The sequence below is a fragment of the Platalea leucorodia genome (assembly GCF_965183815.1).
Source record: "Platalea leucorodia genome assembly, chromosome: 22".
Lineage (NCBI taxonomy): Eukaryota > Metazoa > Chordata > Aves > Pelecaniformes > Threskiornithidae > Platalea > Platalea leucorodia.
Genome location: NC_138844.1, coordinates 6678410 through 6692999, shown reverse-complemented (window position 1 = coordinate 6692999; position 14590 = coordinate 6678410). Strand labels below are relative to the sequence as shown.

Below are 14590 nucleotides of genomic sequence, written 5' to 3'. Positions count from 1 at the left end.
GGACCCGCGGCCCCGGGCGGGGTTTTGGGGGCCCCGGGCGGGGTTTTGGGGCTCCGCGCTCGGAGCGGGGCCGCCCCCGCCCCCTGCTGCGGTTCGCGGCGGGACCCACGCGCGGAACGGGCGCGGAGCGTGGGCGCCACCGCGGGGCCGCGGCCGGGGCTGCAGCGGCCGGGACCCCCCGGCGCCGGGTGCGGGGCTGGGGCCGGGTGCGGGGCTGGGCCCGGCCGCCTCCACTGCGCCAGGAGCGGCGTTGTCCGTGGGGCCCCGGGTGCCCCCCCGCCGGCGGGGTGCGGGGTGGGCGGGCAGCCCCCACCGAGCCCACCCACGCCGGGCTGCCGGGCTCGGTGCTGAGCCCCGAGGGGGCTCCTGGGGAACCGGTGATGCTTCTTGGGGTGCTCACGTTGGAATGGGTTGTCTTTTGGGGAGAAATCACTGGACTGAACTATTCGCCTCGAGTGCTGTGCTCAGCGCTGGGCCCCGCACCCCACGGCGGCCATGGAGGGGCTGGAGCGTGGCCAGAGCAGGGCAGCGAGGCTGGGGCAGGGGCTGGAGCACAAGGCTGGGGAGGAGCGGCTGGGGGAGCTGGGGGGGCTCAGCCTGGAGAAGAGGAGGCTGAGGGGAGCCCTCATCGCTCTCTGCAACGGCCTGAAAGGAGGCTGGAGTCGGGGGGGTCGGTCTCTGCTCCCCAGGAACAAGCGATGGGACGAGAGGGAACGGCCCCAAGCTGCGCCAGGGCAGGGTTGGGTTGGGTATTGGGAAAAACTTCTTCCCCCAAAGGGCTGTCAGGGCCTGGCCCAGGCTGCCCAGGGCAGGGGCTGAGTCCCCATCCCTGGGGGGATTTAAAAGCCGGGGAGACGTGGTGCTGAGGGACATGGTTTGGTGGTGGCCTTGGCCGTGCTGGGTTAACGGTTGGGCCCGATGATCCCAAAGGTCCTTTCCAACCCAAACGATTCTGTGATTCTATGTCTTGTCCTGGAGAGGAGCCTGCGGGAGCTCGGCCTGTCACCTCCTGCAGCAAACGGGCAGGGAGGACTGAGCTCGCAGTGGGTGCGGGACTGGGAAACGCAAGCCGTGTCCGTGGGGATGTGCAGAGCCTCCCACCATGGGGAGCGGCGGGCTGGGGCTGCTGGGTGAGGTTTTCCAGGATGGTGCTGCACGAAGCCAGGCAGGGACAGCCGTGGGGTTTAGGCTGCCCGTTGCATAAACCAAAGCCTCTGGTCTGGTCCCTGATGCCCGAGGTGTGCACAGATGAACCCCCGAGCGGTGTCGGCACAGCCCTTCCCGAGGATGCCGGGGCATCTCCGCAGTGCACCTTTGGGGCCTGCCGGGCCGCCCGCAGACACCCCGGTCCCCCGCTCTTGGCCCCTCGGGGTGTCTTGGCACGGCGTGCCTGTGGGTATTTGTAACCGGCAGCTGCCAGCTCCAAGGTGGTAACTGGATCGCAGGGGCTCGGGTGACCTTCGTGCCTCTCCAAGGCTCAGTTCTGGATGTCCCACCAGCTCCCAGTTCGGGGTCGGGCAGTGGGGACAGTGTGTCTGCAAGGCAAAGGCTGCAGGAGGGCCATCCCCGTCTGACCCCAGCCCTTCCACGGCAGCTCTTCCACGTGGTGTCCCTGTGCAGGTCTGGGACTCGAGCTCCCAGCGCCAGCTGGTCCCGCAGAGCCCCGAGTTCAGGACAGGCACCCGCTTACTGCGGGCAAGAGAGTGCTCGTGGCTCGAGGTGCTGGTGCCAGTCCTCCTGCCGCGGTGGGGACGGGCTGCGGGCCGCCAGAGCGGCACACCGAGTTCTTCCAGCTGAATTTCTTGCCTGCAGAGAGTTGGTTGCCATCCCAGCTCTGCCTTGGGCCAACCTGCGGTGCTGTCCGGGAGCGAACAGAAAGACTTTAACTGACGCAAGGAGTGTTGTCTGGTGCTGGGATCTTGGAAGAAGTGGGTTATTCCCTGCTCCAGCACTAACCTAGGAATGCTGCTGCTGCTCGTGTCTTCTGGCCTAATGCAACTCCTTGCAGAGATGCAAACGCTGTTGCTCTTGCTCGGGGAGTCCCCCCAGATCCAGGCAGCCTGGGCACCCCGCAGGCGTGGGACCTGTGCTGCGTATTCCTGCCTCGCCTGGCCCCCTGTTCCGGTCCCCCTGTCCTCACAGCGGGTCTGTCCTTCCTCCCGCAGGCATGAAGCGACCCCTGAGCCCGTCCCACAACCCCGAGAACGGGGTGCGGCTGGTGGAGGCAGCCAGCTGCCCGCCGAGCCAGCCCGAGCAGCGCATGAAGCGGGAGAAGAAGCACCAGTCGTTCACGCTCTGCGACGTCTGCAACATCCAGCTCAACTCGGCCGCGCAGGCGCAGATCCACTACAACGGCAAGTCCCACCAGAAGCGCCTCAAGCAGCTCAACAAGGGGAAGATGCCGGCAGCCCAAGGTAGGAGCCCATCCGTCAGGCCGAGGTTGCCCAAAGGCTGCCCTCGCTCTGGGACAGCTGCTCCGCTGGGCTTGGTGCGCTGGATTCGTGGGATGTTCGGAAGGCTGTGTTGTGTCCTCGGCGTCTGTCGCTTGCTGGTCTGCCTGCGCTCCGGGGGCTTCCCCACCCCGCTGTCACTGCCGGTCGCCAAGGGGTTTTGGGGCCTGAGAGCCCGTGATGCTGCGCCGGACGGATGGACACCTGTGGGTCCTGTCTGCGTGCAAGGGCGGTTGCTGGTACTCTGTGTCTTCGTGAGCTTCTCCTTGGGTTTCCATAGATGACTTGCGCAGGTGGGATGAGCATATCCAAGGGTGGAGTGGCTGTTGGCTTCTGGGTTGGTGGCTACCTGCTTTCCAGGTGCCATCTTGACCCTGTCCCTCCTGCCGTGCACGTCTCCTGCCACTGTGCTGAGTTTGGCCGCTGTTGACTCCAAATGCTGCTTAGGTTTTGGTGCTGAGGGTTAAGCATGGACCGTTCAAAAGCTCTCAAGTGACATTTTCAAACATGGTTGGAGGTTTTGTTGGAAACTACAGTCTTCTAAAACTTCACCTGCATTTTTCTGTTGGGGTGCTCTGCACTGGCAACCCCTGTTAACCTGCTGTGCCCTGCGCTCAGATGCTCTGGCAGTTTGTGGCTGCCTTGGGTCCCGCGGGCCCTTTGACACGTAACGTCCTTGGCAAATTGTCCCCTTGTGCTGGCTGGCGGTGGGGGATCGTGCTGCTTTCTGGCTGCCCCGGGAGGGCTCCCGTGGTGTCTGCGCAGGGGAGGTCACCGGCCCCAGTGCCTCCTGCAAGGGCAGCTCTTCCCTGCCGTTGGCTCGCTGGGGTCCCAGCGAGCGCCGGGGTGTTGTCCGCTGCCACGCGGACACTTGATGGGCCCTACAATAAACCAGACAAGCTGGGCCGTCTGGGGTCGATGTGTTTAACAGGGCCAATCTGTTCCAGTGAGAAGAAAAGCACCCGCGTTGCAACAAGGGCAGGTTTTGTTTTCCGTTTAGAGACCGACGTTTATCACAAAAGCCACTTAGCAGAAGTGGCAGCCAAGACAGCTCCGTGCTCGCCCTTGATGGGACGTTTTAAGGTCCGTGGTTTTGTTTCGCCAAGTGTTTAGGTGCTGGGCTGAGCGCATGGGACCTCGGGTGTTGCGGCGTTCGGAGGCGAAGGTGTCTTTCGTGGGATGCCCCTCGGGGGTGACGCGCTCGGCCGCCTGGTTTACTTGCTGGTTGTCTGCGATGCGATGGTGGGGCTGTAGTGATCCGAGGCTGCTGTGAGTTGGGGACGGTTTCTCTTTTTGGACAGTGGAGCTCCTGTTCATCACCTAATTATTATAGAACACCTCTGTCGTGTTATGGCTGGCAAGAGAGCAGCCCGGCGTCATCCCTCCAGGCAGGCGCCATGTCCGCTCGGTGGTGTTAGCAGCTCCGGGAGGCGCAGAGCCGCTTATTAACCAGCTGTCGGGCTGCAGCCTGGGGAAGGAGTACGTCCTCTGATGGCAGGACCAAGCCTCCGCTAAGGAGCAGCGAGGATCCCTGTGCCTGGTTTTTCCCCGCACGCCACCCTGGCGAGGGCAGGCTCCTCCGAGCCCCCTTGTTGGTTCTCTGGGGGCACTTTCTGAGCCTACAAGCCCCCGGGGCTGGGTGGTCCCGGCCCCTCGCCCGCCAGCCGTGGCAGGGATGCCGGCACACGGTGGGTGCTGTGCCACCGGGCGGGAGCTCGTCCGAGGGCAAGGGACTGGTTTGCCCTCTGCCATCTGTTGGCACTTACCTGGCCCGGGCCCGCAGAGCTGGCTGCTGCGGAGCTTCTCCTGCATAAAAGCAGGGAAACGCACCCACAAATGTCACCCTGCAGCAACCGTCGACCAGCCCTGCCCGAGCCTTCGGCCGCAAGGGTTTGCATGGTGTTAAGCCGCAAACCGAGGGAATTTGCCCTTCCTGGGGCTGGTGCAGACACCTGCGCCCAGGGCAGTGCCCGGTGTCCCCAGCCCGGGGCCGGGGCTTCCCCCGGGACCCCGCTGCCGCTCACGGAGAGCGTCGCTGGCTGCGCACCCTGCGGCTGCTCCGCGGGGAGCAGCGGTCGCGGGGGCCTGGGTGCGACCCCCTTTGAGTCGCACCAGGCAGCCGGCTCAGTAACGGCCCTCCTTTCCTTGCAGGCTAATTACAAGTTGGATTAATGAGCTGGGGTCTCCAAAGTGCTTTGTAGCTACCTGATGCCTTTATCCGCTGCGTGGGTATGTGAGCGTGATGAGAAGTTGAGGGGGTCGAGAAAGGGCAGGAATGGGCTGGAATCCTGTAAAGCGGCGTGTTTGGTGCCAGCCCCTCGCTCCCGGGCGCCTGCGCCCCGGCTGCCCTTCCGCGGCCCACGGCGGGCGGTCCCCCGGGAGCTGCTCTGCCGAAGAGTCCCGAGTTTGTCAGGGAACGTTTGTTTAATAACATCTGAAGGGTTGGCAAACAAATCCACAATGCTTTTGCAAACAGGAAAGCAGGAGTGGGTTGCAGGGTGGTAAAACCTGCTGTGTCCGGCCCCGTTCAGCGGGAGGGGCGATAACGGCAGCGTCCCGCGCGTGCACAACACGTGATGCTCTCTGGGTACCGAGGCGGCCGTGCTCGGTGCCGGTGCCTTCGCTGCTGTGCTCACTGGTGGCTTCTGGCAAATCTGCATTGGGAGTCCTGGGTGCGAGCCTGGACCCGTGCTCCCCTCCAGCACCTTCCATCCTGCTGAACACCGAATTTCCTCAAAGGCAGGAAAGTGCTGACGGGGCCTGGCTCGCAGCCGGCTCGGGAGGATACTTGTCCCCAGCAAAGCAAGAGGGTGGGCAGCCGGGCGCTGCGGTCGGTGCCAGGCCCTGGCTGCGGTGCCCTGGCCTTGGCAGACCCCTGGGGATCAGCCTGTATAAATACCTGCTCCTGCTAAAGACTGGGCGGGCTGGAGCCATAAATTCCTAGCATGGCAATGGTCATCTGTATGCCAAATCCTCCCTGGTGGTGGTTTTGTTTGAGCAAGGTCTGGGATATGCAAAGGAGCTGCTCTGTTTATCATCGTTTACTGACAGATGGAAATATCGCCTGCTATTTTAATGGGAACAGGGCTCATAAATTCCAGCTTGCAGCTTCCAGATTCTCCCCCTGGACCCAGTTGTGGCTCGATGGGAGGCTCTCCAGGGATGCGTTTCCTACTGAGCCAAAGAATCTCGGAGCACGCAAGTATGCTCTTTGTACTTCTGCATCGTCCCTGACCTCTATCAGTGTCCAGGGCTCCAGCAGACAGTCGCAGCCCTCGGGGCTTTGCTGCGCTGTCAGCTTCGTGCACGCTTTGCTCTGGCGTTCAAGGTGAAGTCGGCTTCTGCTTGCGCAGGGCTGCGATTTGCTTATGTGGGGAAATTGCAGATGACATCTGCTCCCCTCGTCTCCCCATCCCTCCTGCCCTCCCCGCAGCGGTGGAGGAGCGGCGCCCGTGCAGGACGCTGCTCCCGCCGCAGCCCGCTCCACGCGTCCGGAGCCGACCTTCTCCCTCACGCTTTTGTTCAAAAATGTCACTTCCAGCTTTGTCACTGGCAACCTTTCCCAGCCTCCTGAGGCATGAGCACGGGAGGGCACGTGGCCGCGAATGACAAATTAGGGCCGGGAACCGGCTGACGCGATGCCCGTGACCCCTTCGCGCCGGTCGCCGAGCGTGCTGCTGGCGCTGTGGGTGCTTGGTGCCACCCAGCCCCTCGTCTGCTGTGCTGGGAGAGGGGCTGATCCCCCCGAACCCAACCGACCAGCGCTGCCGAGGAGAGGGGACCAGCCCTTTCTGCCGCGCCCGAGTGAGCTAAGGACAAGCGCTGGAAAAGCTCCTGGGCTGCGCTCCTGCCTGGGCTGCGGACCGCGGGCAGGAGGGTGCAGGCAGGGCTGGGCAGAGGTGATGGTTGCTTGGGCTGAGCCCGGTGCAGGGGGGCCCTGCCTTGCCCCATCACACTCCTCTTGGAGCCCTTCGCCAGCCGAAACAGCACCTTTGGGTGCCTGCGGTCACGGGAGCAGTCGCCCCTTCTTGGGCAGCCCAGGGCCCTGCCGCTCCGGCGACGGCCTCAGCCCAGCACAAGCCCGGAGCGGGCAGGCAGCGCGGGGCTCGGACAGCGCGTCGGCACTGGGGAGCCTCGGGAGCAGGGGGTGCTGTTTAAAGACAATGGATTAAATGAAATAATCGAGTTAGACAAAGATGGGCTATTCCTCTGAGCTGGCGCCTCTGTCTCGCACTGACATCTACAGCTACATCAAAGGCAGCTTTCGCAGAGCCGCTCCATCTTCCCCGTTTCCCCTCTGGCTTCTCTGATCAGTTATTTCTGCAAAGGCTGTAATCGCTTGCGTTTCATGGAGCAAAGCTGCGGAGGAGCTTAGCTGGCAAACAGATGTGATAATCAGTATCATTACAATTTATTAGCTCTGTGCCAGAAAGACCCCCAACTTAAAAACAAATTATTGTTCATTAGGCATTTTCTTGCAAGGCAAATCATAGATTTCTGTTGTCTCGTGTTGAATTGCAGTGTGGCAGCAATTAGATACGGGATGTCCACAGATGAAAGATGTTTTCGTGTTGCAGATGCCAGTTCAAATCCAACTGGGTCAAGAGTGATTTAATTACTGCCTGTGATGTTCAAGGGTGCCCAAGCGAGCTCCGTTTGCTCTTGGTGTCCTCGTGCTCCCACGAGCAGGAGCTGGACCCTCCCGTTCTGGTGCCGAACGAGCAAAAAGAGCTGTGCCTCCCCCAAAACAGGCTGCGGTGGCTGCCGGCACGGCCTCCAGCGCTGCTCTTGAGCCAGGGCCAGCTGCTGGGGGAGGGCAGGGAGCGGGGACGAGGGCTTGCTGCCTTCCCTTTTTCCTCCTGGAGGATCTCGGGGGCTGCCCATCGCAGGATGGGCTGAGCTGGAGCATTCGGGAATTCACTCCCTTGCAGTCCACTGCTCCCCAAAAAGGACCTTCCACCAGCATCCCAAAAAAGTCCTGGGATGTGAAGGGTGGCTCGTGCTCCCCCGTCGCCAGAGCTGCTCCCCAAAGCCGGTGCCAAGGCTGGGTGGGCAGGGTTGGGCCAAAGCACCCAGGGCCAGCTGTGCCTTGGTGCCAATCCGTATCGCAGGCTCTTCCTCCGCTCCGTGTGCCCCCGTGGCGTTATGTGCCCAGACCCTGTCCCCCAGTCGCACCGGAGCTCCCTGCGCTGCCGTCCCCACCCGCTTGGCAGCACTGCGTGGAAATAACGGCTCCTTGCAAAGGGGAAGATCCCAGTTTCCCCAATTAGCCGCTGAAATGTCTGTCTGTGCGTGTTTGCAGAGCAGAAAGGTTTGAGATGAGCAGAGAAATCGGTGTGACAGCTTCAGCATCGCTGGGCCTGCAGCGGAGGGGACGGGCCCCCGGGAGGGGACGCAGGGACCCCATGGGAGCCTGTGCCGCTCCGGGAGCCGTGAGGGGCTGGCGGCTGCTGGTGGGAGTTATCCTGTGTTGCATGGGGGGTGCCAGCCGAACCCCCTGATTTTGGCAGCAGGCGGAGCTGCTTCTGGGTGCTGGGGGGAACCCACTCCCCTCGAACAGCTCCTCCGTCGCAGCCTGCGGTGCAGACCCGGGGTCGCAGTGCGTGAAGGCTGGTTTACCCGGACAGCAGCGACTGGCTGTGGTGTTAAACCAGGGGAGACCCCGGAAGGGTCCTCGGGTGCTGCACCACTGGACGAAGCCTGGTGCCTCTGGGCATCACCCAGGCTGTCGCTGGCCTGGGCGAGCTGTCCTCAGGCAGCACAGGGAGGGTCCCCGCAGCCTGTTGCGCTGACCGAGGAGCACTGGCTCGTGGTTGTGCTCTCTGCTGGGCTGCGATAACCCCGCTGGTAGACGAGTCCTGAAAACCACCCGGAGCATCGCCTGGGACAGCAGGGCTCTGGCACAGAGGGCAGCGGAGGGAGGGGAGCTGGGAGGTCTGACCCCGAACAGCCCGGCCACTGCATGCTCCTGCTCCGTGCTCCTGCTCCGTGCGCTCCGGCATCTCGGAGGTCAGCTGCAGGGAGCGTTTCTTCCTGCCTTCCCCCTGCTGCTCTCTGCTGTCCGAGCTCTTCAGCTGTTAATTACCAAGAAAATGGGTGCTGATCTCATTTTTTTCAGTTTCATGTTATGCACGGAATCCTTTAATTGTCTTTAATAAATAGGGTGGTGCTCAGTGGCGCTTTGTCTGCAATAAAATCCAATGTATTGATTTAAACAATATACAAACATGCAAGATTAGAGTCTAATTGGGGACTAATTGGGGTGCAACGGCCGCATCGCCGGCTGGGGCAGGCGCGGTGGGAAGGTGCCCGGTTCCTCCGGCCGTGCCGTGTTGGCCCTCGCCGGGACCCCCTGTCCGGGAGCAGCCTCGGCAGCCCGCCGGCAGCTGCAGCAGCCATGCCGTGGGGGGAAAGCTGGGTTTTCTGGCTTCCTCCTCAATTCCTGCAGTGCTTTGCTGCTCTCCTGCTTTTGGGACTTTTTTGAGAAATCTGGCAGGGAAAGCAAAGGGTCCGGCTGGCCCGGGAGCGGGGAAGGGCAGGCGCGGGTCGGAGGGGCTGGGTGGGGGAGCGCTCCCGCTCGACCCCAGCGGGAGCTGAGCCCGTTCCTCCTGGGGACGTCGATGCCGCGCATCAGGCTCTCCTGAACTTCATGATGGCAGATCCCCACCCGCCCTGTGCGTTAACGGGTCTTTAATATTCAGCTGTGACAGGCGCCGCGTCTACCCGTGCGGTGATCGATAACCTCGTGGCCAGGCAGTAGCGGGGTTCATATTTTAAGCTTCTGTAAATTTAGCGAAGGACAAGCATACGGAGTCCTCCTGCTCCGTTGGCCTCAGCTGCTCCCTTCAGCTGCGAGCAAAGATGATTAAAAATAGCTTTTCAGATCAGATTTGAATAACCTGGAATCTCAGTGGGAGAAATTCAATGTTTTTTTATGTCTTAAAGATGTTTGCTGGGATCAGGTGTCATTTGAAGAAGCGCAGTTGCGTAATTGTACATTTTCCTTCGCTCTGCTTATTCCCAGGCTTCTCCCGTCCCCGCTGGGGCGCGGGGACGTCCCCGGGGGCTCCGGCGGGCCGGGTGCTGGGGGAGCAGCAGCCCTGCCCCAGCCCGGCTGCCGAGGGGCGCGAAGGGGAGAGATTTACCCCCGTCACCGGGGACTGGCGAAAAAAATCTCTGTTCCGCTAAATGACCTTGTTATACCAAAAAAGCCATTTTGCGTGGGGAAAGGAGCCCGTGGGCTGCGTGCAAGAGGCGCCGTGGGAGCCCGAGCCCTCCTCTTGGCACGGGAGCCTCGGGCCGGCCCCTTAACCTGGAGAAAACTGCTCCCTTTGTAAATCCTCTGAAAATACCCCATTAACTTGCTCTCCCTCTGAAAAGCCCGGCTATTCAGCTTATTGGGGATTAATAATTGTATCAGAATTAATCCCTGATTTTATTGAGTCGGTAACTTCAAATAAAAAATAAATTGATTAGCTGTTAACTTTTGCTAGAAGGATTTTCTTGATGCAGCGCCTTCCCCATCAGGGCGCTGCCCCTCTGCTCTCTGCCCTCATTTCTGGCCAGAGGCTTCAGGGATTTTTTTTTTTTTTTTTTTCCCCCTGACACACTTATTCTAAAAGATCCTTAAAATTTAAACTCTCAGGCAAAAAACGACACAGAGAAGCTACCAGGCTTTGCTTGTGCAAGCGCAGCCCATTGCGCGATGCCCAGAGCGAGGAGGTCGCAGCCCCCTGCGGTGGGGTCTCGGGGGGCCGGGGCGGGTGCTCCGGCTGCGTCCCTGGCGGGGTTCTGCCTTAAAAAAATAACAGACTAAGTCGAAAGATAGTAAACTAAGTTAATCTATATCAGGTATAATTTTTGGGTGGGCTGGCAGCCGGGTGCCCGGGCTGTGGGGGGTCAGCAGCCACGGGGGTGCTTGGGAGGGCAGCGGGGCAGCTGCGGTTTCAAACCGGGGGGGTCTCCCGGGAACTGGGCCCCTGTCCAGGAGGGCGAGAGGCGATGCTGCAGAGGGTGCAAACGTCGGGGCGGGGGGAACGGGTGGTGGGAGGGATGGGTCATTTTGGAGGGGAGCCCTCGGCAGCCACTGCCGGTTGCATGCAAATATGAGAGGCTGACGCTCGGTCCCGTGCCAGCCCCGAAATTGTCTCCCGAGTGTGAAATGGCTCTGACCTTCTCGGGGCTTCACTGAGGACGGGGCATTGCGGGGGGAGCAGAGAGCTTTGATCCGAACACTTGGTCCTGTGCTTGGCTGTGCAGCTGATTCCTCCTCTGATAACGTGCTTTTTGCCCCCCTCTTAAAATCATCCCTATCAAAAGGCTGCGATGGTTTCGGGCCGCTGGGATGAAGGGGTTTGGTCCTCTGAGCCCCGAGCGGGCGCAGCAGCCAGCGCAGCGTTCCCACGCGTCCGGCTTGCTCCTCTGCGGGAGCGACTGATGCCAGGGATGGGCTGGGATGAGCTGCTGGGACGGGCTTTGGGGAAGCCATCGGCTTAAATCACAGCTCGGGGTGCCCGGGGGCTCTGGCCCTTGGCTGAGCCTTCCAGGGGGTTTGGTTTGTGCCCCGTGGGACCGCGCGTGGGTGCTGTGCTGTGGGCGTGGGGTTGCAGTGGGGCTGTGGCAGTCGGAGCGGTACGGGGAGCAGCGGCAGCCGGGCAGGGCTGCGCCTTGAACGGGGCGCTGCTGAGATGTGTTGCCCGCAGAGCCGGGGAGGCAGAGGCTGAGCTGTGCTGTGTACAGAGGATGCCGCTGGCAGTGGCGATTTTTCCCAAAATCGGGGGGGAAATTGCCTCGTGTTATTTTTAAGCACTGTATTTTGTGAGCCAGTTATCCTTAATCTTGGATTTTGCTGTAATTTTCATCCATTTGGTTTGCTATCAAGTCGCAACAATAGCATTTTATGGCCACATAGCTCAGGCATGCGTCACACGTGATCTTAATTAGAAGTGGATTAAAAGCAATGGGGAACATGCCGTCATGGAGCATTTCACAGTTTCCCATGTAGCATCAGCTCAGCAGACTTGGAAGAGGAAAGCCTGGGATTTATTTTAAGTGGGGAAAAAATGGTAAATGCAGCAGCTAACCACGAGCGTGTCTCAGCGCGTTAGTGGCCGCTGAACCCCGTCCCGGGCAAGCGCCGAGCCTGGCGGGGCCCTTCCCAGGAAGGGCTCCAGCAGCAGCTTCGAGCGGGGGCGAGGTCCCCCCGGGAAGGGGGCGAGGTGCTGGGTCTGTGCTGGGGGCTGCTGCGGGGTCAGGCAGTGCCTGGCTCTCCCGGCCGCCCCGGGCATCGGAGCCGACCTCGTCCTGCTGGAGGGGGCTCGGCTGTGCCCCCCGGGCGCTCGGGTGCCGCTGCGCAGCCTCGCTCTGCCAGCCAGCGCCCTTGCACCAAGGTGCGTTTTGCTCCTTATACGTCCCTGGGGAGAGGCGAGGACGCGTGGGACCTCGGCGGCCCCGGGGTACGCGACCGGGGGGGAGGCTCGGTTGTTCCCGGGGCCAGGGGCAGCCGCTGTCCTGCTCCGGCATGGCAGGGAGGCGAAGCATCCCGCTGCATCCCGCTCCCGCGCCGGCTGCTGTCATCGGGGATTAGAGGTGCTGGATGAAACGGGTCGCACCGGGCCATGCGTGCGCGAGGGCTGCGTGGCCGCGCTGTGCCGAGGCGCCGTCCCAACGAGCACCAGGGCTGAGCGGGTGGCAGGGACCGGGGCAGGAGGGGTGACAGCAGCGGGGAAGTGACTTGTCCGGGGTTTCGATGAACGGCGAGGCTGGGAATGCCGCTCGTCCCTGCCGGCCTCCAGCCCTGGGCCCCTCTCGGTGCCCGCTGCGCCTCGGCTGCTTCTCTGCACGCATGTGCACACGCGTGTGCTGCTCTCCCGGAGGAGAGAGGGGGGGCGAGCGTTTGAAAAAAAGAAAATGGGGAGGGGAGGTAGGTAGGACTGAGCTGGATAAGCGCGAGCAAAGGTTTGTGGGTAGTGTAAAGCTGTCACTGTGATTTAGGGTCGGCTGGTTAAACTGTTTTATGTTCACAGACAGTAAGTCGTAAGCAATATAAAATTTTCTGTGAAGAGATGATCTTCCCTCGTCGTGCTTTATGCCATCTTTCCCAGAGTGATCTCTCCTTTTTATACCCCCATGGCATCGCAGCACGGTCGTGCAGAGGGAGAAAATCGAGTTCTGGTGATTTGAGAAATGGCAAGGGGCTGAGCCCCGGAGGCTGGGGCTGTGCCCGGGAGGGGAGCGAGGAGCCGGGGCCGAGCTGTGGTCGGGGTGCTCGGCTCCCTCAGCCTGACGCTGCCGGCTGCACCCGCGTTTTGGCTGTGTCCAGCCCAGGACCAAGGGGACGGAGGGTCCGCGGTGCTCCGCGGCCACGCAGGGAGCCCGCAGCCCGGCGAGGCATCGCTCTGCCCCGCTGCCGGGGGCCTGCCTTCTCGCGCTGCCCCGGTGCTGCCGCGGGACGGCCGATATCGCTGAGGACAGATCACCGATCAACTGATCGGGCGGGTCGGCCATGAGTGACGGGCGCACGCTCCTGCGCGGCCGTGTTTCCCCCCAGCACGAGGACCGGTGGCCTTTCCCCTGCGGCTCCTCCGCTTTTAGTGCGCGAGAGGCGGTTATAGCCTATTGGAGCAGGGCTGCGTTTAACCGCAGTCATTGCGTGATCGCCTTAAATCAGGTTTCCTTCCTTTTTCTTGCCTCCAAGTCGTTGCTGCTTTTTAAAAACGCGCACACAATGCTGCTCCGGTTCACCTTTGATATTTTCTACAGCCGTAGATTTATGAGTAATAGTTTCATTTATTTTACCGTTGCCGTGTCAGCGGGAGCGTCTCGGCGTGCTCTGCGCCGTGGCGCGGGCGGGCGTGCTCCCCGGCGGCGGCGGGTCCCCGGGAGCCCCCTGAGGGGCACGGAGCCCAGCGGGGACCTCGCGGGCGAGACGGGAGCCAGCGTCGCCCCCCGGCTAGTTACGCGTCAAGAAGATTAGGGGTAGCTGGTTGCCAAGCCAACCCCAGCTGAGCTGATCCGGGGGCTCAGGAGCCCTGCGGCCCCCCTGGAAATCAGCACGGGGCTGGGGGGATCCGGCATGGCAAACGCTCTTCACCCTCCAGCCAGGAGGATGAGGAGGGAGGAGGAAGGCAGCTGCCCCGGGTGCCGTGTGGGGCAGCCCTCGGCCACGGGAGCGGGATGGCGATGCTGGGCTGTGTTGGATGCCGCGTGGCCGGAGCTGCCGAGGTTCTGCCTCCGGCGTCGGCCGTGCCGGGCAGGCTGGGGATGCGGCCGGAGACCTGGCGACGGGGGGAGGCTGCGGCAGATGTGCTTATAGCCCGGCTGCGGGCTATAAGCAGCTGACGGCGAGCTGACGGCGGCTTTGGGAAGGCGCGGGATGTCGTGTGGCTCCTCAAGCTGCTTCCAGTTGGTACCCCTCACGTCACAAAACCTCTTCCAAATATTTTCGAGCTGTTGTGCTGCTGTTGATGCCAATTATCAGAGGTCAGGTGCCGGGTGGGCTCCGCGCTGGAGGCCCCGGGCGCCTTCGTGCCGGGGTGGGCTCCAGGCGTCCTTCCCGGCAGCGCGGGGCGAGCTCGGGATTTCAAACAAAGCACCGGGTCTGCGATCGCTGCGTGCGTGCCCGGGGCTCGGTGGTGTGTGAAGGGCTTCTTCATGCGCGGAAGCGTGGTTGCAGGCGAAATCCTCTGCCCTGTTTCTTCCAGAAGGGCCCTCCTAAATTAGATGGAAAATATTACACTCTCCCTCTGAAGCTATTTACAGGTGTAATTTCCATTCCTTTTCCTGATAATTAAATATTTTTAGGTCAGCCAGTTTCTCCACCCTATTTGCAGACCTGTCCTGGATGCCTTTGTAATTAGCCAGCTCCTGGTGACAGATGATCAACGCGCCAGCGCCCCGGCTCTCCGCTGCAGCCTGCCCGCGGCGGTTCCTCTCTTGGAGCCGTTGCTCGTCCTCGGGCTCCGTGCGGGCGTCCGGCCGGGGCGCGCAGGGCCCCGGCCCCGCCGAGGGTAACGATGGACGGCGCAGCCCCTGGTTAATGTCCCCGGGCCTGGGGACACGGTGGCCTCCTCTGCAGTGACACCCAGGCAGCGGTTATCCTAGTCTTGTTGTTAAAGGGTGATAATTTTGAGAATACGCAT

The 14590-nt window shown here is 62.0% G+C and overlaps 1 protein-coding gene across 1 annotated transcript in view; it reads left to right on the top strand.

Annotated features, from left to right (window-relative positions):
* ZNF385C (zinc finger protein 385C) overlaps positions 1 to 14590 on the top strand; it is a gene marked incomplete at its 3' end in the record, with an annotated part of 78615 nt that overhangs the window by 25942 nt on the left and 38083 nt on the right. Inside the window, exon 2 of the mRNA XM_082331983.1 lies at positions 2166 to 2414. Coding sequence (XP_082188109.1) covers positions 2166 to 2414 — 249 coding nt within the window. The remainder of the gene's footprint in view (positions 1 to 2165; positions 2415 to 14590) is intronic.